This window comes from Symphalangus syndactylus, chromosome X (genome assembly GCF_028878055.3).
Source record: "Symphalangus syndactylus isolate Jambi chromosome X, NHGRI_mSymSyn1-v2.1_pri, whole genome shotgun sequence".
NCBI classification, from domain to species: Eukaryota; Metazoa; Chordata; class Mammalia; order Primates; family Hylobatidae; genus Symphalangus; species Symphalangus syndactylus.
In genome coordinates this window covers 60,249,672-60,274,319 of record NC_072447.2, presented here as the reverse complement: position 1 = coordinate 60,274,319, position 24,648 = coordinate 60,249,672, and the positions used below count along the sequence as shown (strand labels likewise).

At 40.5% G+C, this 24,648-nt stretch overlaps 2 protein-coding genes and 1 non-coding gene across 7 annotated transcripts in view; 1 reads left to right on the top strand and 2 right to left on the bottom strand.

The window, feature by feature from the left end:
* The window catches only part of LOC129475044 (zinc finger protein 674), a 44,142-nt gene extending 25,590 nt beyond the window's left edge, over positions 1-18,552 (top strand). For 4 of the 5 annotated variants that reach the window (XM_063634433.1, XM_063634434.1, XM_063634436.1 and 1 more), the window contains one exon: positions 16,905-18,552. In XM_063634433.1, coding sequence (XP_063490503.1) covers positions 16,905-18,397 — 1,493 coding nt within the window. In that variant the 3' untranslated portion in view covers positions 18,398-18,552. The remainder of the gene's footprint in view (positions 1-16,904) is intronic. The other variant, XM_063634437.1, reaches the window with a different exon arrangement.
* LOC129475042 (zinc finger protein 674-like) overlaps positions 1-24,648 on the bottom strand; it is a 981,285-nt gene that overhangs the window by 909,049 nt on the left and 47,588 nt on the right.
* LOC129476511 (U6 spliceosomal RNA) lies at positions 1,877-1,986 on the bottom strand. The gene has a single exon (XR_008654952.1). It is a non-coding gene; the product is annotated as a U6 spliceosomal RNA (small nuclear RNA).

Sequence of the window (24,648 nt, the reverse complement as noted above, 5' to 3'; positions counted from 1 at the left end):
ACATTTGCTACAAACATTTCTGTGTAGGTTTTTGTAATAAGTTTTTATTTCTCTGGGATGAATTTCCAGGAGTGCAATTATAATTTAAATATTATATTTTAAACATACCTCTTTACTTTTTGTCACTGTCTCCTTGTTTTTAAATTAAATTTTTATGTATGTATTTATTTATTTTTATTTATTTATTTATTTATTTTTGAGAGCGAGTCTCGCTCTGTCGCCCAGGCTGGAGTGCAGTGGCGCGATCTTGGCTCACTGCAAGCTCCACCATCCTGGTTCAAGCGATTCTCCTGCCCCAGCCTCCCGAGTAGCTGGGACTACACATGCACACTGCCATACCCAGCTAATTTTTGTATTTTTAGTAGAGACGGGGCTTCACCATGTTGGCCAGCCTGGTCTCGAACTCCTGAACTCAAGTGATCCGCCCGCCTCAGCCTCCCAAAGTGCTGGGATTCCAGGCATGAGCCACCACACCTGGCCTATCTATCTGTCTGTCTATCTGTCTGTCTGTCTATCTATCTATCTATCTATCTATCTATCTATCTATCTATCTATCTATGATGGTGTCTTGCTCTGTTGCCCAGGCTGGAGCGCAGTGGTGCGATCTTGGCTCACTGCAACCTCTGCCTCCTGGGTTCAAGCGTTTCTCCTGTCTCAGCCTCCCGAGTAGCTGGGATTACAGGCGCACACCACCACGCCTGGCTAAGTTTTGTATTTTTAGTATACACGGGGTTTCACCATATTGGTCAGGCTGATCTTGAGCACCTGACCTCAGGTGATCCACCCACCTCAACCTCCCAAAGTGCTGGGATTACAGGCGTGAACCACTGTGTCCTGCCCTATTTATTTATTTATTTAGAGACAGAGTCTCGCTCTATCGCCCAGGCTGGAGTGCAGTGGCGTGATGCGATCTCGGCTCACTGCAAACTCCGCCTCCTGGGTTCACACCATTCTCCAGCCTCAGCCTCCCGAGTAGCTGGGACTACAGCCACCCACCAGAATGCCCAGCTATTTTTTTTTTTTTTGTATTTTTAGTAGAGACAGGGTTTCACCGTGTTAGCCAGGATGGTCTCGATCTCCTGACCTCATGATCCGCCCGCCTCAGCCTCTCAAAGTTCTGGGATTACAGGCATGAGCCACCACGCCTGGCCTATTTATTTATTTTTTAAGATGGGGTCTCACTATGTTGCCCAGGCTGGTCTTGAGCTCCTGGGCACAAGCAATCCTCTTGCCTCACTCTCCCAAGTAGCTTGGACTACAGGTGTGTGATGTCATGCCTGGTTGTTATTTTTTAAAATCAGTGGCTGCTGTAGACACTAAGATAGTCACACACAACCTTTCACATTCTACTTATAGTTTAATACTTAAAGTAATACATAGAAGCTTTACAACAGTATAGATGTGGTTAATTTCTCTCATGTTATAGTTTTCAAACATATTACATCTATAACATTTTAAATCCCCAGACAGTGTTATATTTTTTTTGCTTTCAACTATCATATATATCTTAAAGAATTCAAAAGGAGAAAAATTATCCATTACATTTACCCAGATATTTTGCCATTTCTGTGGCTCCTCATTTATTCCCAAAGTTCCATGTTTCCCTCTGATATCATCTCCCTTCACCTGAAGAAGAACCTACAGCATTTCTCTTAGAAGAAGTCTGCTGTTGACAAAAATCTCTTAATTTTCCTTCACCTGATAATTTTTACACTTCGTCTTCTTTTTTTTTTAATTTTTATTTTTACGGGTAAATAGTAGGTATATATGTTTATGGGGTACATCAGATATTTTGATACAGGCATATGATGTGTAATAATCATATCAGAGTGAATGGCGTATCCATCCCCTCAAGCATTTATCCTCTGTGTTATAAAAAAATATGAAACCCTTCACAAATTTGCATGTCATCCTTACACAGGAGCCATGCTAATCTTCTCTGTATTGTTCCAATTTTAGTATATGTTCCAATTTTAGACAGTGAACACTTGTCTTCATTCTTGAAGGGTGTTTTTGCTGGATGTAGAATTATGGATTGACATTTCTTTTCCTTTAGTATTTTTAAGATGTTCCATTGTTTTCTGACCTCCACTGTTTCTGATGAGAATTTTGCAGTCCTTTGGAATCCTTGTTTGCTTGTAGGCAGTGTACCTTTTTTTCCTCTGGCTGCATAGAAATGTTTTAAGTTAGCTTTCCAGGCTTTTGATTATAATGTTTCTGGTGTTTCTTTTGAGTTTATATTCATTCTGGTGTGCTGTGCTTCTTGAGTCTGTAAATACATGTGTTTTTCCAAATATGGGAAGTTTTTGGTTATTATTTTTTGCAATATTTTTTTCTACACTAGTCTCTTCTCCTTCTTTGAGGACTCTAATGACATGTACATTGGACCTTTTGGTATTGTCCTGCAGGTCCCCAGAGGCCCTGTTTTTTTTTTTCCAATCATTTTTACAATTTTTATTTTTACAGTTTCTGTTTCTCTGTTGAGAACTTCTATTTATCCATTCATTTCAGGTGTTTGCCATTACCTCATGGAGCTTAGATGTCATAACTACTTAAATGTCTTTGATATTTCCAGCACCTAGGTTATTTCAGGATTGGCATCTGTTAATTATCTTTTTCCCTGGAGAATTGGTCACATTTTTGTGATTGGTTGTTATGTTGAATAATTTTGGATTCTATCCTGGATAGTGGTGACTGTGTCGTTATTGCTTTTCTTTTTTCTTTTTCTTTTTTTTTTTTTTTTTTTTTGAGACGGAGTTTCACTCTGTTGCCCGGGCTGGAGTGCAGTGGCACAATCTCAGCTCACTGCAATCTGTAACCTCTGCCTCCCAGGTCCAAGCAATTCTCCTGCCTCAGCCTCCCAAGTAGCTGAGATTACAGGCTCCTGCCACCATGCCCGGCTAATTTTTTGTGTTTTTAGTAGAGACGGGTTTCGCCATGTTGGCCAGGTTGGTCCTGAACTCCTGACCTCAAGTGATCCACCCGCCTTGGCCTTCCAAAGTGCTGGGATTACAGGCAAGAGCCACCGCGCCCAGCCCCTTATTGCTTTTCATCTTTATCAGGTAATAAACCACTAGGTCTGTCTCACCTTCTATGGGTGTCAGTTCCAACCAATTCAGTTTTCAAAGCCTTTCCATCTGTCGTGTGCATGTGCCATTTAGGGGTTAGAGACTCGAGTGGTGGGTTCAGTCTTTGGGCAGTGTTCAAAGCCTTCACTGCCCCGCTTACATTTGTCACTCAGGTGTTAGTCTCAGACTTGAGCTGTGGCTTAAATCTTAGTTCCGTTCTCAAGGGTATGTGGCTTTGCTTTCTCTTGAGTGAAGAGTCCCTGGATGAACTCGGGACTTGTGTATGTTCATAAGTCACTGGGACCTGTATTTGGGTCAAAGTCTTGAGAGAGAAGATGAGGGATAAAAGGGGAACCCACTGATGTATGAGTTGCTTCTCTACTTTTTGGCTCACCTCTGTAGTCTTCCTGGTTTTGTTGACTTGTCAGAGTCCTCAGGTAGTTACTTTATGTATTTTGTCCAGAGATTTTTGTTGCAATAATCAGTAGGAGAGGCTGTAGTAGACTTACTCCATTGTGGCTAGAAATGGAAACCTCGATTTCATTCATTCTTGCTTTTATCTTTTTTATTTCTGTCTTTCTGCTAGTTTGAATTTAATTTGCTCTTTTTCTAGTTTCATAAGGTGGATGCTTAGGTCATCATTTGAGACCCTTCTTTTCTAATATAAGCATTGTGAATGCCATAACTATCTCTAAGTACTGATTTAGCTATTTTAAACCCTTTACTCTGGTTTAATTTGGCATACAAGAAATTATACGTACTTAAACAGGGATGGGCACAGTGGCTCACACCTGTAATTCTAGCACTTGGGGAGGCTGAGGTGGGGGGATTGCTTGAGACCAGAAGTTCAAGACCAGCCTGAGCGACATAGCAAGACCTCATCTTCACCAAAAATAAAAAACATTAGCTGGGCATGGTGGCACATGCCCGTAGTCATAGCTACTCAGGAAGTTAAGGTGGGAGGATCACTTGAGCCTAGGAGTTTCAGGTTACAGTGAGCTATGATTGTTCTACTGTACTCCAGCCTGGGTGATAGAGCAAGACCCTGTCTCCAAAAAATAAAAAATAAAGCAAACAGTTTGGTAAGTGTTGACATGTATATACCCAGGATCACATCACCACAATCAAGATAATAAGACTACAGAACAAGTTGGGAAGTATTTCCTCCTTTTTCCAATTCTTTGGAAGAGTTTATGTAGAATTGTATTCTTTCTTCCTTAGAAGTTGGATAGATACTGGGTTATTCAGATGATCTATTTCTTCTTGAATGAGCTTTCATAATTTGTGTCTTTCTTTTCTCCTTTTTTTTTTTTTTTTGAGACAGTCTTGCTCTGTCACTCAGGCTAGAATGCAGTGGCACCAACTCGGCTCACTGCAATCTCTGCCTCTCAGGTTCAAGCGATTCTCGTGTCTCAGCCTCTCGAGTAGCTGGGATTACAGGCGTACACCATCATGCCTGCCTAATGTTTGTATTTTTAGTAGAGATGGGGTTTTGCCATGTTGGCCAGGCTGGTCTTGAACTCGTGACCTCAGGTGATCCGCCCACTTAGGTCTCCCAGAGTGTTGGGATTATACGCATGCACCATCACGCCTAGCCAATAATTTGTGTCTTTCAAGAAGTTTATCAGTTTCGTCTGTCAAATTTATTAGTATAAAGTTGTTCTTAATATTCCCTTATCATCCTTTCAATTTCTGAGGGTCAGTGGTAGTCTTATTTTAGTTTTAAAGTAAGTCTAATCACATATAGTATTGAAAACGATGAAGTTCATTTAAAGGAAAAGCTCTCTCCCAGCAAATACCTGCTTCAGGCCGAAAGATTTTAGTGGCAAAAAGAGCATGCTCAGTGTTTTCTTTCTTTACTCTTCCAGCTAGCTCTTCTCCTTCCCCTTTCTCCGCCACTCAACACCTAGGCCATCTCTGGCCCTTGAGTGTAGTGGGTGAGGAAGGAAGGAAGGAGATACAATGGGCAAAAAAAGTTTGACCTAACTGACAAAGTTGTAATCTAATATTGATGCCCTCTCTATGTTGCAGATTCCAAAGACTGATTCTTCCTGTTCCTGTCACTTTATGGTTTCCTTGGAGATGTCCTAGCTGGAGCCTCCTGACTGCAATTTCCTTGATGCAGGAAGGGCCACTTTCCCAACCAGTTATTTAATATATCCCCAGGCCCCATGGTGTACCTTCAGTCTCTTTTTGCTGAGGTCACCTTGATGCTAGCAAAAAGCCCTCTTTCCAAAGTAACCCAGCCCTGTTCATGTCCAGAGGGTCCACATCTGGCTTGTGGAGTGTGTGTGATTGTGGGGGTAAGACCCACAGTTCACCCCCATGCAACCTTTTCTCTACTACCACAGACTGCCTCAGCCTGTCATTTATAGTTTTTCTACGTGAAAGTCAGGTGCCAAGTTCTCTGTGTCCCCTAAAGTTTAGTGGATGTATATCAAACAGGTCATCTCTTTGAAATCCTTCTCATCAGATTGGGGTGGGGTGAACACACTCCTCACTCACCTATTGGAGAGAGAAAATGCCGCAGCTTTCCAATGGCTATCTCTAAAGAAATTTTCTTCCTTAGCTTCTTCAACCTTAACACTCTTATACTTTGTTTTTCTTCTTTTTAAAATTTTTTGAGAGAGGCTCTCTCCCTGTTGCCTAGGCTGGAGAGCAGTGGCGCCATCTTGGCTCATTGCAGCCTCAACCTCCTGGGCCCAATTGATCCTTCTGCCTCAGCCTTCAGAGTACCTGAGACTACAGGCACATGCCACGACACCTGGCTAAGTTTGTTTGTTTGGTAGAGACAGGGTTTCGCCATGTTGCCCAGGCTGCTCTTGAACTCCTGGACTCAAGTGATCTGCCTGCCTCCACTTCCCAAAGTGCTGGGATGACAGGTGTGAGCCACCACACCCGGCCAACACTCTTATGCCTTTAAAGGGTTTGTTAGAGATAAAGGACATTAAGTGGTTTTGACCTATTCCTTTTGAGTCCCGTAAAGGCCTGTGGACTGGGAAAATACTTGATAGTATTTTATTACCAGTCTTTGAAATAAAAAGAGCTGATTTTAACATCATGTCAAATTAATCCCCTAAAAGCATGGATTGCAGCCAGGTGGGCAGATACAGCTTCGTGAAATGTATGGAATTTAGCTTTTGAATAGGAATCATCAATGTTAAAATGCAAAGCTCTATGACCTTATGTGGCAAAATTAATGTTACAGATAGTGTGTGATTTAGACTCGTGTACACACACACACACAGAATTATAGATTTTAAATTTTGGTAATATGGCAAGGGTAAATTGGTATGTTATTGTAATTTTCACTTCCCTGATTACTATTGAAAGTATTTATCATTTCATATGTTATTGACTAGTTAGATTTCCTCTTCTGTGGCTTGCCTGTTCATATTTTTTTTTTTTTTTTGAAACGGAGTCTCACTCGTTGCCAGGCTGGAGTGCAGTGGCGCGACGTCGGATCACTGCAACCTCTGCCTCCCGGGTTCAAGTGATTCTCCTGCTTCAGCCTCCTGAGTAGCTGAGACTACAGGTGTGCACCACCACGCCCAGCTAATTTTTGTATTTTTAGTAGAGGCAGAGTTTCACCATGTTGGCCAGGATGGTCTCGATCTCTTGACCTCGTGATCTGCCCGCCTCGGCCTCCCAAAGTGCTGGGATTACAGACATGAGCCACTGCACCCAGCCGCCTGTTCATATTCTTTATTCATGTTTTTGTTGAGTTGTCTCTTCTTATTGCTTTATATGAATTCTTTGTATATTCTAGATTTCAATTTTGTGTGTAGTCAATATCTTTCCTTAGTTTAGGCTGTTTATGGTGTCTTTTTGAGTAGAAGTTTTAATTGTAAAATAATCAAATGTATCAATTTTTAGTTTGCTTTCTGTGTAATTTTTTTTTTTTTCTGTGAGATGGAATCTCATTCTGTCACCCAGGCTGGAGTGCAGTGGTGCCATCTCGGCTCACTGCAACCTCTGCCTCCCGGGTTTAAGCAATTCTCTTGCCTCAGCCTCCTGAGTAGCTGGGACTACAGGCATGTGCCACCATGCTCAACTAATTTTTTTTGTATTTTTGGTAGAGACGGGGTTTCACCATGTTGGCCAGGCTGATCTCGAACTCCTGACCTCAGGTTATCCTCCTGCCTCGGCCTCCCAAAGTGCTGGGATTACAGGCATGAGCCACCATGCCCGACCCTTTTTGTGTAATTTTAAGTAATTTTTTTTTTTTTTGGCTGAGCACATAAAAATATTTTTATATAATTTTTTAAAAATTTAAATATTTGCTGTTTATTTTCTTAAAACCTGCCTGGAATTTATGTATTTATTTATTTAGAGACGGAGTTTTGCTCTTGTTGCCCAGGCTGGAGTGCAATGGCGTGATATTGGCTCACTGCAACCGCCACCTCCCAGGTTCAGGTGATTCTCCTGCCTCAGCCTCCTGCGTAGCTGGGATTACAGGCATATGCCACCACGGCCGGCTAATTTCATGTATTTTTAGTAGAGATGGGGTTTCACCTTGTTGGCCAGGCTGGTCTCAAACACCTAACCTCAGGTGATCTGCCCGCCTCGGCCTCCCAAAGTGCTGGGATTACAGGCGTGAGCCACTGTGGTGCCCGGACAAAACACGGTTGCTCTACTGTGCCCAGGCGAGCACCCCCCTTTTTTTTTTGGAGATGGAGTTTCACTCTTGTTGCCCAGGTTGGAGTGCAATGGTGTGATCTTGGCTTACTGCAGCCTTCACCTCTTGGGTTCAACCAATTCTCCTGTCTCAGCCTCCTGAGTAGCTGGGATTACAGGCACATGCCACCATGCCCGGCAAATTTTTGTATTTTTAGTAGAGACAGGGTTTCGCCATCTTGGCCAGGCCGGTCTTGAACTCCGACCTCAGGTGATCCACCTGCCTCAGCCTCCCAAAGTGCTGGGATTATAGGCATGAGCCATTGCACCCGGCCTGTTGTACCATTCTTATCAGTTAATGTTATTAAGAGCTAATAGGCTTTAGTCCCCTTATCTCCTTTGATCCTTTGGTCTCCCATAGGAATTTTAGGATTCGTTTGTTGAGTTCCAAGGAAAACTCTGGGATTCCAATTGCAATTGCATGTGTTTAGAAATGAATTGGGAGTGGGTTGGGAATTGGCATCTTTATACTATTGAATTTTCCTTTCAGTGAACTCTTACTCAGTTTTCCTTTTATGTCATTTAATAATGTTTCAAATTTTTTGTCAGGAAGATCTTGTGCATTTTTTGTTGAATTTCTTCCTAAATACCTCTGAGTTATTGTTGCATTTGTGATTGGGATCTTCTTTCCTGTCACATCTTCTAATTGGTTAATATTAGTATATGAGAATGCTAGTGATATTCATAAAATCATATGTACAGAAATCTTTCTGAAGGCTTTTATTAATACTAATCTTTTTTTATTCTCTTGGGTCTTCTATGTGAATAATTATCTTTATAAAGGCAATTGTCTTTTCCAATTATACATTTTATTTCTTTTTCTTCTCTCAATGAATTAGGACCTGTAGTACAATGTTTAATAGATACAATGATATTGCATTATTTGTTTCTGATTTTAGTGGAAATAATCATGAAGACAATGATTGTAATAAAATGATAAGCAGCATTTGAATGCTTGCCATGTGCCACAAATGCATTGTTCTGTATGCTTTGCACATATTAAATAGTTGAATCCTCCCAATGACCCTGTAAAGTAGGCTGGTTGTTATCCCTGTTTTATATATGAAAAAAAACAGAGGCACAGAAATGATGTAATTTCTATAGCTTTCACTATTAAATATGATATTTGATGTGGTATTTTGAAAGATATCTTTCATCAAGAGCCCCTTTTATTAGTCCTGTTTTGTTAATAAGACTTTTGTTTCGTTTTGTTTTTGTTTTTGTTTTTGTTTTGAGACAGAGTCTTGCTCTGTTACCCAGGCCGGAGTGCAATGGTGCAATCTCGGCTCACTGCAACCTCTTCCTCCCGGGTTCAAGCAATTCTCCTGCCTCAGCCTCCCAAGTATCTGGGATTATAGGCATCCACCACCACGCCCAGCTAATTTTTTGTATTTTTTAGTAGAGATGGGGTTTCACCATGTTGGCCAGGCTAGTCTTGAACTCCTGGCCCCAGGTGATCCACCCACTTCGGCCTCCCAAAATGCTGGGATTACAGGCGTGAGCCACCACCCCGGCCTAGTAAGACTTTTTAAAAAATCGCTAATAAGTGTTGTATTTTCTTGAATGCTTATTTTCTGCATATGTTGAGAAGACAAGTTTTTCTTCCTTTAATCTATTAATGTGGTAGATTACATGAATAAATTTCTGATATTGAAGTGTTCTTGTGTTCCTGTGCTAAACTCTACTTAATTGTGAAGCATTTTAAAAAATTAATTTAGAATTGATTTTACTAGTATTTAACCTATGAATTTTGCATTAATGTTTAGAAGTAAAATAGATCTTAGATTTTCTTTTTTTTGTACTTTCTTCTCTTATTCTGGTATCCAAGGTTATACTAGCTGCATAAAATAAACTGAGTACTTTTCCTTCTTGTAATTTTTGAAACTGTGACTGAAATTTAGTTTCCTGAGAGTTTGATACTAATCATTTTCAAAACCATCTGGATATGGCAAGACTTGATTATGGAGTCAGTTTTTATAATTTAAAAAACAATTATTGATTTATTCAAGCTTCTTGTATTTTCTATCAATTCTGGTCATTTTTCTAGACCATTATGTTTCATCTGAGATGTCCGATTTACCAACCTAAGGCAGTATTCTCCTGATTTAAAAAAAGTCTTAGTTTTATTAAAGTAGGTCATGCCTGAGGTTTAAAGAATAAAATAAATGTGGTGAAACTGTAAAGAAAGTGAAGGGCATGATAAGCATAAAATTTAGGATATTGATTATCTGAAAAGAAAGAAAATGAAATGGGCATATGAAGAACTTCAAAGATAACTATTATTTGTTTTAATGGGTGGTGGATACACAGGTATTATTTTTGGTATTACTATTGTTTATAACTTACATATATTTTACAAAACTTATTTGAAATGTTTCACTGTGGAAGGTTAAGATTGAACTCACCACGCTGCTCCTGTCACCCACCCAAAGGCACGCGTATGTACATAGACTTCTTGTTTCCCAATAGTCCCAATGTGATTATACCATAAATTTGTTTTCCATCAGTAGTATTTTTTACAATATGACTATACAGTTAGCTCGCTGTGTCTGCAGGGGATTTGTTCCAGAACCTCCATGGATACCAGGATCCACTGATACTCAAGTCCCTTATATAAAATGGCATGGTATAATTGGCCCTTCGTATTTGTGGGTTTTGATCCTTGGTTGGTTGAATCCACAGACATAAAACCCATGGATACAGAGGGCTAACTGTATATATAAATACTATACACAGCCAAGCCACATAGTAATCTATGATTAATTTACCTTCCCTGCATAACTGTGTTCCTTTGGTTAATAATTATTTTTTTTGAGACAGAGTCTTGCTGTATTGCCCAGGCTGGAGTGCAGTGGTATGGTCTTGGCTCACTGCAGCCTGCAGCTACGAACTCCTGGGCTCAAGCGATCTTCCCATCTCAAGCTCCCGAGTAGCTGGGACTACAGCTGTGCACTACCACACTCAGCTAATTTTTTAAGTTTTTTATAGAGACGGGGTCTCACTGGACTGACAGTCTAGGCTGGTCTCAAACTCCTGGACTCAAGTCATTCTCTTGCCTCGGCCTCCCAAAATGCTGGGATTACAGGAGTGAACCACTTCTCCTGGCTTGTTTTGTTTCTTTCATTTGTTTCTTCCTCCATATACTTATCACCAGTTGTCTAGAGTGACTCTGAGCGCTTCTGGAGATATCAAGGATTTCCTCAGTGTCATATCCCTGAGTTTTTCTGGAGCCTTCTGACCTGCTCTCATCTGGGTGGATTATCCTCATTCCTTCTTGTGCAGCTACCATCCTGACATTGCTCTTCAGTGTCATTCTGGGGATTCCCTTCACCTTCTGCATTGCTGGGTTTCATATTTTCTTTATGCCATGCCCCCTTCCTCATTTGGTTGGAGCACAGTCTTCAAGTACTTTCCTAAGAAAGGATGTAGGCCCATGGGAGATGAAGTTTTGAGATTTTTGGATGTCTACAAGTGTTTGACTCCTGATGGAGAGTTTGGCTTGGAGTAGAGTTCTAGGATGGAAATGTCTTTCCCTTAGACTTTTGAAGGCATTGCTCCATTGTCATCTAATTTTCAGTGTAAAGCTGTTCTGATTATTGATACTTGATGTAATTTTTTTCTCTGTTTCAGCTTATAAGATTTTACCCCCTTTATCTCAGGTGCTCTGACATATCCCCATATGGGATCACTGCCAGCAGTATTTCTGGGTGCCTGGTAGGAAATAAATCCCCACAGGGATAGTTTTTTTTTTTTTTTCCCATGCAAAGCCAAGATGCTACAGGGCCAGACAGCTGCACTGCACATCCAAGCGGCAAGCTAGGCCTTTTTTTTAAGCTCCTTTCACTTTGTCTGTGGGCAAGTACAGTTTGACCCACTAAAAATAGGCACATCATACCAGAAAATCATCAGCCTCTAGTGTTCGGGCATCCAGACTCCCAGAAGAAAAACAGGTGTTCAGTGCCCTAGGCAGGCAAAACCATCATATCAACATAGGGAATATTTCACAAGCCAAGTTCCCAGACTTTAGCCAGGAGCCAGCCCTGTGAGCAGGCCCTTCTAAAGATCAGTTCTGCTGTGTTAACACTTTCCTACAGGTTACCTTCACTGGTGCTCTTTATTTCTTTGTGTGGATTTGAGTTACCATAGAGTGTCCTTTATTTTCTTGGAGCTGAGCTTTAAGTTAGATCAAATAGCAACAGCAGTCTGGGGATAGGGCTTTTGGTAGAGCTCCAAAACAGGTCATCCCCTTGGGTAGCTGTGAGGCTACCAGTTTTCATGGAGCTGGGGAGCCAGTGGGAGAGCAGGAAGAGTAGTAGTAGTGCCAAGTGAACCATGACCTGGCTATTCTTACTGAGGTTTACTAGTTTTTTTTTCCTGTGTGTGTGTGTGTGTGTGTGTGTGTGTGTGTGTGTGTGTGTGAGAGAGAGACAGAGTTTTGCTCTTTTAGCCCAGGCTAGAGTGCAATGGCACAATCTCGGCTCACTACAACCTCTGTGTCCCAGGTTCAAGCGGTTTTCCTGCCTCAGCCTCCTGAGTAGCTGGGATTACAGGTGCCTGCCATCATGCCTGGCTAATTTTTGTATTTTTAGTAGAGACAGGGTTTCACCATGTTGGCCAGGTTGGTCCTGAACTGACCTCAGGTGATACACCCGCCTTGGCCTCCCAAATTGCTGGGATTACAGGCATGAGCCACCACGTCCGGCATAGTTTTTCTTGAATAAATGATTTTTAACTGATTGTTCGCCTTTGGTGAATTTCTAAAGTCGTGAAATGATTGATTTTTATAATTTTTGATTTTGCCAGTATTTTCATTACTTTTGGGGGGAAGAGGATTTACTGAGGTCCTTCCTCTCACTCTGTCATTTCAGAAGTCTAGCCTAAAAGCCTTTCTTTTAAAACTGCAAAAAAGTACAGAAAATCATAATTTTAACAAACACTCTTGTACTTCCTTCCTTCCCAGTATTAGCAAATGTTAACATTTTGTCGTTTTTTAAAAAATAAAAGAAACAGGCCAGGCACGGTGGCTCACGCCTGTAATCCCAGCACTTTGGGAGGCTGAGGCGGGCATATCACAAGGTCAGGAGTTCAAGACAAGCCTGACCAAAATGGTGAAACCCCATCTGTACTAAAAATACAAAAATTAGCCAGGCGTGGTGGTGCGCGCCTGTAATCCCAGCTACTCAGGAGGCTGAGGTAGGAGAATCTCTTGAACTTGGGAGGCGGAGGTTGCAGTGAACCGAGATCCCGCCACTGCACTCCAGCCTAGGCGACAGAGGGAGACTCCATCTCAAAATAAATAAATAAATAAAATTTAAAAAATAAAAAGAAAAGAAAAGAAACAGAGGTTTACAAATAAAGTTGAAGTCCCATTTTTCCCCTCCTGAGGCCTATTCCTCTTATATCCTCCCCAGGTAAACAGTATCATGAATTTTGTGAGTATCCTTCTAATCTATGTTTTTATACTTTTGCTACGTATATTTGTACCTGTAATCAATATAGAATTCTTTTTGTAAAATTACCAGATTGTTACACTCAAATTATAGGAATCTTGGCCAGGCACGGTAGCTCACGCCTGTAATCCCAGCACTTTAGGAGGCCAAGGTGGGTGGATCGCATGAAGTCAGGTGTTTGAGACCAGCCTGGCCAGCATGGTGAAACCCTGTCTCTACTAAAAATACAAAAATTAGGCAGGCATGGTAGCAGGTGCCTGTAATCCCAGCTACTCGGGAGGCTGAGGCAGGAGAATTGCTTGAACCCAGGAGGCAGAGGTTGCAGTGAGCCGAGATCACGCTACTGTACTCCAGCCTGGGTGACACAGTGAGACTCCCATCTCAAAAAAAAAAAAAAAATTATAGAGATCTTTCTGCAACTTGCTTTCTGTGTTCAGTATTACCTTTTGAGCTTTACGCTGATACTTTAGATTTAGATCATTTATTTTAACTGCTGTAATAGCGGAAATATGAGTGTCATAGTTCATTTTCCATACCTTTATTGGTGGATATTTGGTGGTTTCTAATATTTTGTTGTCATTCTTGTACATGTTAAAATTTGCCATAATTTCTCTATGGTATGAACTACAAGTGGAATAGTAAGGCATGTGTGTGTGTGTGTGTGTGTGTGTGTGTGTGTGTATGTGTGCACGTGTGCGTATTTTTTTTTTTTGAGACAGGGTTTTACTTTGTCACCCAGGCTAGAGTGTAGTGTTGTGTACATGGCTCACTGCAACCTTGACCTCCTGGGCTCAAGCAATCCTCTTGCCTCAGCCCCCTAAGTAGCTGGGACTATAGGTGTGCACCACCACGCCCAGCTAATTTTTTTTTTTTTTTTTTGAGACGGAGTCTCGCTCTGTCACCCAGGCTGGAGCGCAGTGGCGCGACCTCGGCTCACTGCAAGCTCCGCCTCCCGGGTTCACGCCATTCTCCTGCCTCAGCCTCTCCGAGTAGCTGGGACTACAGGCGCCCGCCACCACGCCCGGCTAATTTTTTTGTATTTTTAGTAGAGACGGGGTTTCACCGTGGTCTCGATCTTCTGACCTCGTGGTCCACCCGCCTCGGCCTCCCAAAGTGCTGGGATTACAAGCGTGAGCCACCGCGCCTGGCCACGCCCAGCTAATTTTTTGTATGTTTTTGTGGAGACGGGTTTTGCCATGTTGCCCAGGCTGTATATTTTCAATAATACTAAATGTACTACCTCTTATCCGTCATAAGTGGAATCAATTTGCCATGTATATTTAAGAGTTTCACATCTTCGTAAGTGAAAATTGCTTTATAATATTCTCATCTTTTATCCTTCTTTGCTTTTGGCATATAAGCATTATCTTGCCAATTTTATTTTGGTTACTAAGTGCCAGGTGTACCTTTTCCTGTAATTTTATTTTCAACATTTCTCTGTCATTTTGCCCTAATTGTCTTCTGAAAACCTGGAGCTGATTTTTTAAAAATGCAATTTGATATGGCTGGCATTTAACTAATAGGGTTAATATATATTTATTATGAAATTACTATATTTGTATTTCTTCTTTTAGTATATTTTCTACATAGCCTGCTTTTCATTACTTCTTTTTTTCTTGCCTTTGCTGGATTTTCTTTACCCCCTTTTTCCTCTTTAGTCATTATCTTTCTGAATAACTGAAGTATCAAGCATTATTCTTAGCCAGGTTTTGTGTATGGCAAATTCTTTGTCTTTTCTTGTCCAAAAATGTCTTTGTCATCTTTCTTTATGATAATTTATCTGGGTATAGAGTTCTAAGATGAAACCTTGTCTCGGGACAGAGAAGATATTATTCTTTAATCTTCTGGCTTCTTTTTTGAAGAAGTCTGATGTTGACATAATTATTTCTTTATAGGGGATACTTTTATTTATTCATGGTAGCCTACAATATTTTCTTTCTGACTTGAAATCCTTGTGGCTGCACTGAACTTTGTCTAAGTGCAGACTTGTTTATTTTCCACACTCAAGGACTTTGGACATTTAGTGGTAGGATACATGCCTTTCTTCCATTTTAGAAAAGAATCAGTCATTGTATCTTCAAATACTGCCTAGATCAGGGGTCCCCAAGACCACTCCCATACTCAGATATTCTCTAGAGAAATTCATGGAACTCAGCATATAGTTGTAATCATGGGTAAGATTTATTACAGTGATGTAGTAATGATAAACAACTGGATTATAAGGGAAAAAGTCACAGGCAGAATCTGGAGGCATCCATGTGCAGGCTTCCTTATGCTGCCTGCCTGTCATGAATACAGAGCACACTCTAACTTCCTTATGCTGTCTGCCTATCATGAACACAGACCACACTCTAACTCCAGTATCAAAGATGCACCAACATGTGTAATGTTTATGCCAAGGGAGGCCTGTTAGAGACTAAGTGATTTCCCAAGATCTGTCATCTAATTTATTAAATCTGTCTTATCTGTGGCTAGTCTACTGTTCAACCTAGTGTTTTTTTTTAAATAATGCCTACCTTAAAAATACTCATCTGTCTTTTTTCAAAATTTCCTGCTATTTCCTTCATAGTCTAGTTCTTATCTTTGTACATTTGAAATATACTTATTTTAAAGTACAGATTGTTCTATTATCTACAGTTCTAGGAATGGGAGTATATTTAAACGTATTGGTCAATTCTTTCTAATGATGGATCAGTTCCTTCTAAGGTTTTAAATTTTCTTTTCTTTTTTTTTTTTTTTTTTTTGAGATGGAGTCTTGCTGTGTCACCCAGGCTGGGAGCAGTGGTGGGATCTCAGCTCACTGCAACCTCTGCCTCCCAGCTTCAAGCAATTCTCCTGTCTCAGCCTCCTGAATAGCTGGGATTACAGGCACCTGCCACCACGCCCAGCTAATTTTTGTATTTTTAGTAGAGATAGGGTTGCACCATGTTGGCCAGTCTGGTCTTGAACTCCTGACCTCGTGATCCACCCACCTCAGCCTCCCAAAGTGCTGGGATTACAGGCGTGAGCCACCGTGCCCAGCCAGGTTTTAAATTTTCTACTGTGAACTCCTCAGTGAGAGTTGGTTTTCCCTAGAAGTTCTGTGACGTCTTCAGCTATAAAGACATGAGTGTGTGTGTGTGTGTATATATATATAGAACTACAAGGGCTCCCATGCTTGTTAAACAGGAACTAGAAAGATTCCCCACTAGCCAGAGAAATTGGCAAGAAGGATGTTATATATAAGACATCAAAAGCCTAATTCTGTAACTCAATCCAAATGATTATAAGCATAGTACAGAGCCTACAAACTGAAAAATTTTAAAAGTTGGTCTTGTTATTGGTAGGTTCATAGCAGTGGCAACCTTTCATACACACACACACACACACACACATATATATACACATACAATTATATGTATATATATATATATAAGCTTTAAGCCAAAATTACACTCTGACTTTGCTGAATTCCTGAACATTTGTGCGTTATGGTCCCCTTCAAATCCTCAAGCTGTTCTGTTTACTCTCTCACTTTAAATTCCCACTTCATTTTGATACCTAATACATTTCTTTTCTTGATTTTGAGCCTGGGACATGGGAAGGGTCCTCCATCCACATCAGCTCAAGTCATGTTGATAGGAGTTCACTGCTTGGGCATTTAGGGATTAGTTATTTCATAAATTATAGTGGGAAGACAAGTTTGATGATTCATTGCATTTTCTTCTAGAAGTCTGGCAAGTTGACGAGCAGATAGATCACTACAAGGAAAGCCAAGACAAACTTCTGTGGCAAGCTGCATTCATAGGCAAGGAAACACTGAAGGATGAAAGTGGTCAAGAATGTAAAATATGTAGGAAAATCATTTATCTCAACACAGAATTTGTTTCTGTAAAACAAAGACTCCCTAAATATTATTCATGGGAAAGGTGTTCAAAACATAATTTAAACTTTCTTAGTCAAAATAGAAGCTATGTAAGAAAGAAAGATGATGGATGTAAGGCATATTGGAAAGTATGCCTCCATTATAATCTTCATAAAGCTCAACCTGCAGAGAAATTTTTTGACCCTAATCAACGAGGGAAAGCCATCCACCAAAAGCAAGCCCTTAGAAAAAGTCAGAGAAGTCAAACTGGGGAGAAACTCTACAAATGTACTGAATGTGGAAAAGTGTTTATCCAGAAAGCAAACTTAGTTGTACATCAAAGAACTCACACTGGAGAGAAACCTTATGAATGCTGCGAATGTGCAAAAGCCTTCAGCCAGAAGTCAACCCTCATAGCACACCAGAGAACTCACACAGGGGAGAAGCCCTATGAATGCAGTGAATGTGGAAAAACCTTTATCCAGAAGTCAACTCTGATTAAACATCAACGAACTCATACAGGAGAGAAACCATTTGTATGTGGCAAATGTCCAAAAGCCTTTAAGAGTTCATATCATCTTATTAGACATGAAAAAACACACATTAGACAAGCATTTTATAAAGGTATTAAATGTACTAAGTCCAGCCTTATATATCAAAGGATTCACACAAGTGAGAAACCTGAGTGCAGTGAACATGGGAAAGCCTCTAATGAGAAGCCCAGTCCCACTAAACACTGGAGAACTCATACAAAAGAGAACATTTATGAGTGTAGTAAATGTGGGAAAAGCTTCAGAGGAAAGTCACACCTCTCTGTTCATCAGAGAATTCATACAGGAGAGAAACCCTATGAATGTAGTATATGTGGGAAGACTTTCAGTGGAAAGTCACACCTCTCTGTCCATCATAGAACTCATACAGGAGAGAAACCTTATGAATGCAGAAGATGTGGGAAAGCCTTTGGGGAAAAGTCAACCCTTATTGTACATCAGAGAATGCATACAGGAGAGAAGCCCTATAAATGCAACGAATGTGGGAAAGCCTTTAGTGAGAAGTCACCACTGATTAAACATCAGAGAATTCATACAGGAGAGAGACCCTATGAATGCACTGACTGTAAAAAAGCCTTCAGTAGGAAGTCAACTCTCATCAAACATCAGAGAATTCATACAGGAGAAAAACCTTACAAATGTAGTGAATGTGGGAAGGCCTTCAGTGTGAAATCAACTCTCATTGTGCATCACAGAACTCATACAGGAGAGAAACCTTATGAATGCAGAGACTGTGGGAAAGCATTCAGTGGGAAGTCAACTCTCATTAAACATCAGAGAAGTCACACAGGAGATAAAAACCTATGATTATACTAGATACTAGTAATTTGTCATTTGACTTACTAGTCTCATTATTTGTCAAATAATCATGGGGAGTAATCTTATAAATGTCCAGAATATTGGAAATTCTTCATATGTTAATGTTCATTTAACTTAATAAAAAGTACAAAAGTATAATTCCAGAGGTGTCAATAAATGCGATCAGTTTTTTCACCCAGAATTCTTCACCCAGGAGTGAAGAACTGTATGTCAAATAATTCAAAAGGGGCAAAACTGAGTGTAGTTATGTGGGAAAGCCTTCAGAAATGATTTAAATGACACTGTTTATCAGAGTGTTTATGCGGAGGAAAACTAAGAATTTAGTGAGCTTATAAAATCATGGTAGCCAGGCGTGGTAGGTAGCTCACACCTGTAATCCTAGCACTTTTGGGAGGCTGAGGTGGGCAGATTGCTTGAGCTCACAAGTTTGAGACCAGCCTGGGCAACATGGCAAAACTCTGTCTCTACAAAAAATACAAAAGTTATCTGAGTGTAGTGGTGCATACCTGTAGTCCCAGCTACTCAGGAGGTTGAAGTAGGAGGATGGCTTAAGCCCAGGAGGCAGAGGTTGCAGTGAACTGAGATCATGCCACTGCACTCCAGCCTGGGCGTTATAGCCAGACCTTGTCTAATAAATAAATAAACAAACCCATGGTAGAAATGAGAGGAATCATGCTCTATATTCTTTTATTAATAGAGACAGGGTCTTGCAATGTTGCCCAGGCTGGTCTTGAACTCCTAGCATTAATTGATCCTCCCACCTTTGCCTCCCAAAGCACTCGGATTATAGATATGAGCCACCACACTTACCATGTTCTTTACCAAACATTTTGTGGAAGAGGTATAGAGGTGGCAAACAATTATAAATTTAAGATATGCTCACTGTGGAGTAGAGTATGACTATTTATTTATTTAGAGATGGAGTTTTGCTCTTGTCGCCCAGGCTGGAGTGCAGTGGCACAATCTTGGCTCACTGCAGCCTCTACCTCCCAGGTTCAAGCGATTCTCCTGCCTCAGCCTCCCAAGTAGCTGGGATTACAGGCACCCGCCACCACACCCAGCTAATTTTTTTTTTTTGTATTTTTAGTAGAGACGTGGTTTTGCCATGTTGGGCAGGCTGGTCTGGAACTCCTGACCTCAGGTGATCAGCCCGCTTCAGCCTCCCAAAGTGCTGGGATTACAGGCGAGAGCCACCACACTCAGTGAGTATGACATTTTTAAAAGAACAGTATAAAGCATAAAATATCCTATGTGGGGCAAACTCCCAGATTATTTTCCTGAACAAATAGAAAAAAATGCTTCCTTAAATAGGGTAAGAGAGGATGAGTCATCAGGATCCCTGAAACAAAGATCTCAAACAGGAGACCTTACATATATTATTCATCAATATCTTCAGTGCAAAAATGCAAAGCCATTACAGAAAGGGCACATAGTAAGCTTTTGCATACTTTCCTTAGGAACAGTGCTTAGAACTTAAAATTCTCCATGTTTTAAGAAAGAGTAATAATTTTATGGTGAAGCAATATAAGAAGATTTAAAATTTTCAGAGTATCTTCCATAACAGCAGTATTATTTAAAGTAGTGAAAAAATAAGACAATTTAATATCCAATGATAGATGATTAAAAATTGATATGTCAATTAGGTGAAATAACATGCACCAATTAAGACAATAGTCTTAAATTTGGGAAAATGTTCATGGTAAATTATTAAGTAAAAAATACTATAAAACAATAACCATATGATTAATATTGTAAAAACAGGAAGTATATGAACCATTATATCAGTGATTCTGGGTGGTTGACATATAAAAATTTTGTGATAAGTAAAGTTATATGTACATATAAGTATAAATTTGTATTTCATCTATATAAATATAAATTTGTATTCACCTATTTCATAGGTGTGTGTGTATAGATAAACACATGGAACAAAAAGCTAGGAAAGAAATACACCAAATTATTAAGTAAATTGGCATTTGAGTGTGGGGATTATTGATGTATAAAAATTTTTTTGAATGTAGTCTCCAGAAATCACCAATAAAGTATATCGTTTAAAGTGTATCTTATGCATGCTTATTTTCTTTTCCCATCCATTTTGCCACTCAGCTTTGTCTTTAATATGTAACATCATTCTCTTCTTAAAACGACCCCATTTTCACATATGTATACATATTGCCTATTTGTTTTCCATATGATTGAGTTTACGGGTTCGAGTGTGTACATAGTTGACCCTTGAACAACATGGGTTTGAACTGTGTATGTCCACTTATATGTGGGTTTTCTTCCATATGTGCCACCACTGAGACAGCAAGATCAACCCTTCTTTCTCCTCCTCAGCCTGTTCAACGTGAAGATGACGAGGATGAAAACTTCTTATGATCCACTTCACTGAATGAATAGTAAATAGCATACCCATATAATACACAAAACGTGTTAATGGACTGTATACATGATCAGTAAGGCTTCTGGTCAACAGTAAGCTATCAGTAGTCAAATTTGGGGGGATTCATAAATTATATGCAGATATTTTATTGCTGGAGGGTCAGTGCCCATAATCCCATGTTCCAGGGTCAACAATATTTTGCATCTCGAGACTGGGTATCCTATAATATTTGGAGGCAGGGGCTCTCAGTATGTTGTTCAGGCTGGTCTCAAATTCCTGGGCCCAAGCAGTCCTGCTCAGCCTCCCAAGTAGCTGAAAATACAGTATCCTATGATTTTAATAATATCTGTATGTGATTTTCTGATAAAATCATCTCAATTGCTTTTTATTCTATAATCACCAAATCCTGTGATATAAGTTGCTAGTTAACAAATTTTATAAGTGAGAGATGTAAGGAATGCTTAAGTGTTCAAGTAATGAGACAAAATGAACTTCTGAAGAAAGCTCTTTTCACTGATATTTGTGAGTGCTGCTGAATGCTTGTACTCCCTCTTGTCCCCGTTCTTCTGTTAGCAGTTAAGGCAGAAACCCTAGATGACCCCCAATGATTAATGCCCTATATAATCCCTTCCCTGAAGGTGGGCAGAACTGAGACTGCTGCCAGCCAATAGACTATGGGCAAAGGTGATGGGATGTCACTCCCATGACTACATTATGTTATATAAGACTGTCTTAGCAGACTGGAGAGATTTTCCTTGCTGGTTTGATGAAGTAAGCAGCCATATTGAAGAAGCCCATGTAGCAAGAGACTGCAGCTGGCTGATAGTACCTGAGGGAGCCCTGAGCTAAGACAATGGGACCTGAATGGAAAGATCCTGGTGACAAGAGGAGTGAAGAGAGACAAGTCCAATAGACCAAGCTACTTTTCCCTACAAGGAATATACTAATTGGTAAATGGCTTGGGATAGATTTGGAAATTCACAGCAGCCAGGTGCAGAGCTTTTAGTAGAAAATTGTGTGCCAAGGAAATTAGACTTGAAGTTCAGATTCCACCGGTGATGATGGGCCTTGTTAAATACCACAGGCTTTCAGGTGGAACCTCTGAAGGACTGTACCTAGGAATTAGGAAGGAGTAAACATAGACCAGATCTTAAGATTGATACCACACCTTGAATGAGCTCACTAACTGAATTCAGGTAATTTGCTCCTACTATAATTACCTTCAGAAACTAAAGCTTGGTTGTGTGTGGTGGCTCATGCCTGTAATCCCAGCATTTTTGGAGGCCAAGGTGGGAGAATTACTTGAGGCCAGGAGTTCGAAACCAGCCTCACAATACAGTGAGACCTTGTCTCTAAATAAAAAACTAGCCAGGTGTGGTGGCTCACACCTGTCGTCCCAGCTACTCGGGAGGCTGAGGTGGGAGGATTGTTTGAGCCCAGGAGTTCAGGGCTGCAGTGAACTATGATTGTGCCACTGTACTCCAGCCTGGCTAACAGAGCAAGACACTGTCTCTAAACAAACAAAAGAAACAAAAGCTCACTAGAGCTTCTACAATTTCTTATGCACAATGGCATTCAATCAAAAATTGCCAGGTGGTATACCCAGAGTCAGAAGAAAAAAGTGGACAATAGAAGCAGGCCCACAGGCCTTTCAGATATAAAAGCTATAAATCATGGATTCTAAAATAACTGAATAATATGGCCAAGGAAATATATAACATTCATAAGAAAATGTGAATTATTTTCAATAATCATTTATGCTTATTTAAAAATTTTCCTGGGGTTTCCTTTATTTTCTTGTTTGTCTAGGGTCTCAAATATACCATCTAATTTATGGAACTTCCCTTTTCTTTGGCATTACAATTCTGGATAGTTATTAACTTTGAGGGGCGGGACTGGATTAGAGAAAAGGTACTGGCTCCATAGCAAGCTAGAAACTTCTTCTCTATAGAAAAGTTATCTGCAGAGGATGATATTGCTTTGCTTCTGATATGCTTTGGCTGTGTCCCCACCCAAATCTCATCTTGAATTGTATCTCCCACAATTCCCATGTGTTGTGGGAGGGACCCAGTGGGAGGTAATTGAATCATGGGGCCAGTCTTTCTTGTGCTATTCTCATGATAGTGAATAAGTCTCACAAGATCTGATGGTTTTAAAAATGGGAGTTTCCCTGCACAAGCTCTCTCTCTTTGCCTGCTGCCATCCATGTAAGACGTGACTTGGTCCTCCTTGCCTTCCACTATGATTGTGAGGCCTCCCCAGCCACATGGAACTGTAAGTCCATTAAACCTCTTTCTTTTGTAAATTGCTCAGTCTTGGGTATGTCTTTATCAGCAGCATGAAAACGGACTAATACAACTTCCAAATCCTAATGGATTGTACTGTGACTCACACAGGGACTTTCCAAGGGTGTCATACAACATTTCCATCTGGCACAGACACATCAGCTCCATGTGATATGCTAGGTCATATGGCCCAAGAGACAGTGTGCATGACAGATCAGGTCTATTTAAAAGTTATTCTTGCTCTGGGCCACAGCAAAAATTGGCAATTTTGTGGGTTAGTCAGTAAATGGGCTGGAGCAGCATGACAAAATGAGGTTTATGGTGCCTAACACAAGGAGTGGTTTCTCAAAAGTAGTATAATTCTCTGTTGCAGATTTAATGGCCTTGCTCCAAAATCCCAGGGATGCTCTCACACTTCATTTTTTCCACCCCTGACACCTCCACCCCAAAGTCTGCCAGATCATATGATCTAAGCAACAAAGCTGTATGTACCAAGGCTGTGTACTGTAGAGCCTTTCCTGCTCTAGGCCCCACTCAAAGCTGGCAGCCTTCTGTGTCACTTGGTATATGGGCCAGAGAAGCACTTCTAGATGTGTAATATGTTACCTTTAGATCCCAAGGAGGCTTAACATGGGCTGTACTTCTCTTTTGTAAAATTAAACTTGGTCTCATTGAGCTTGTGGTAGTCTACAGGCATTCTGTAGGATCCATCTGGTTTTTGAAAAGGCCAGAATGATTAATTAAACAAAAATATAATAGTAACCACCACTCCTTCATCATTTAGGTCTTTAATGGTGACACTATCATCCCCTAGAGTGCAATATTGTGTTAAATTTACCATCTTGGCCAGGATGCCATTATTGCCTGGACCCATTAAGTCCCCACATGATAGGAGGGCCATGATGATGCTTTCAGTGTCTGTGTATTGACGTCAACTTTGAAAACTGTTTCTGATAGTCCTAAAAATTTCTTGGTATTTCCTTTCCCAAGTGTATAGTCACACAAATAAATGGCCATAGGTTACTTTGGGGAGAGACTAGGGTAAGCATTATAATCTATGCCTGCCATAAAACTGTAGGGTTCTTCCTCTGAGGCACATGGACAACTCTGTAGACAAATGGTTCTAGATCTGAAGATTGGCTCAGGTCTGGGAACTGAGCAAGGAACACTTATATTTTAATGAGGTAGTTGTCCTCAGACACCTGCTCTTTGAATCTTTCCTTTTTCCGATCGTAATATTAAATAGCTGCCCTTTTGGGTACCCATCAATTTAGCTCTTAGGAATGCCAGGCTTATCAGCAGAATTGATACAACTGAGAAAAGAATTAATGAGCTTGAGGCTGGGCATGGTAGCTCATGCCTGTAAACCCAGCACTTTGGGAGGCCAAGGCAGGAGGATCACTTGAGGCAAGGAGTTTGAGACTCAGCCTGGGCAACAAAGTGAGAACCCATCTCTACACAGACACACACACACACACACACACACACACACAGTCCCAGCTTAACCTGGGCAACAAAGTGAGAACCCAGCTCTACACACACACACACACACACACACACACACACACAGA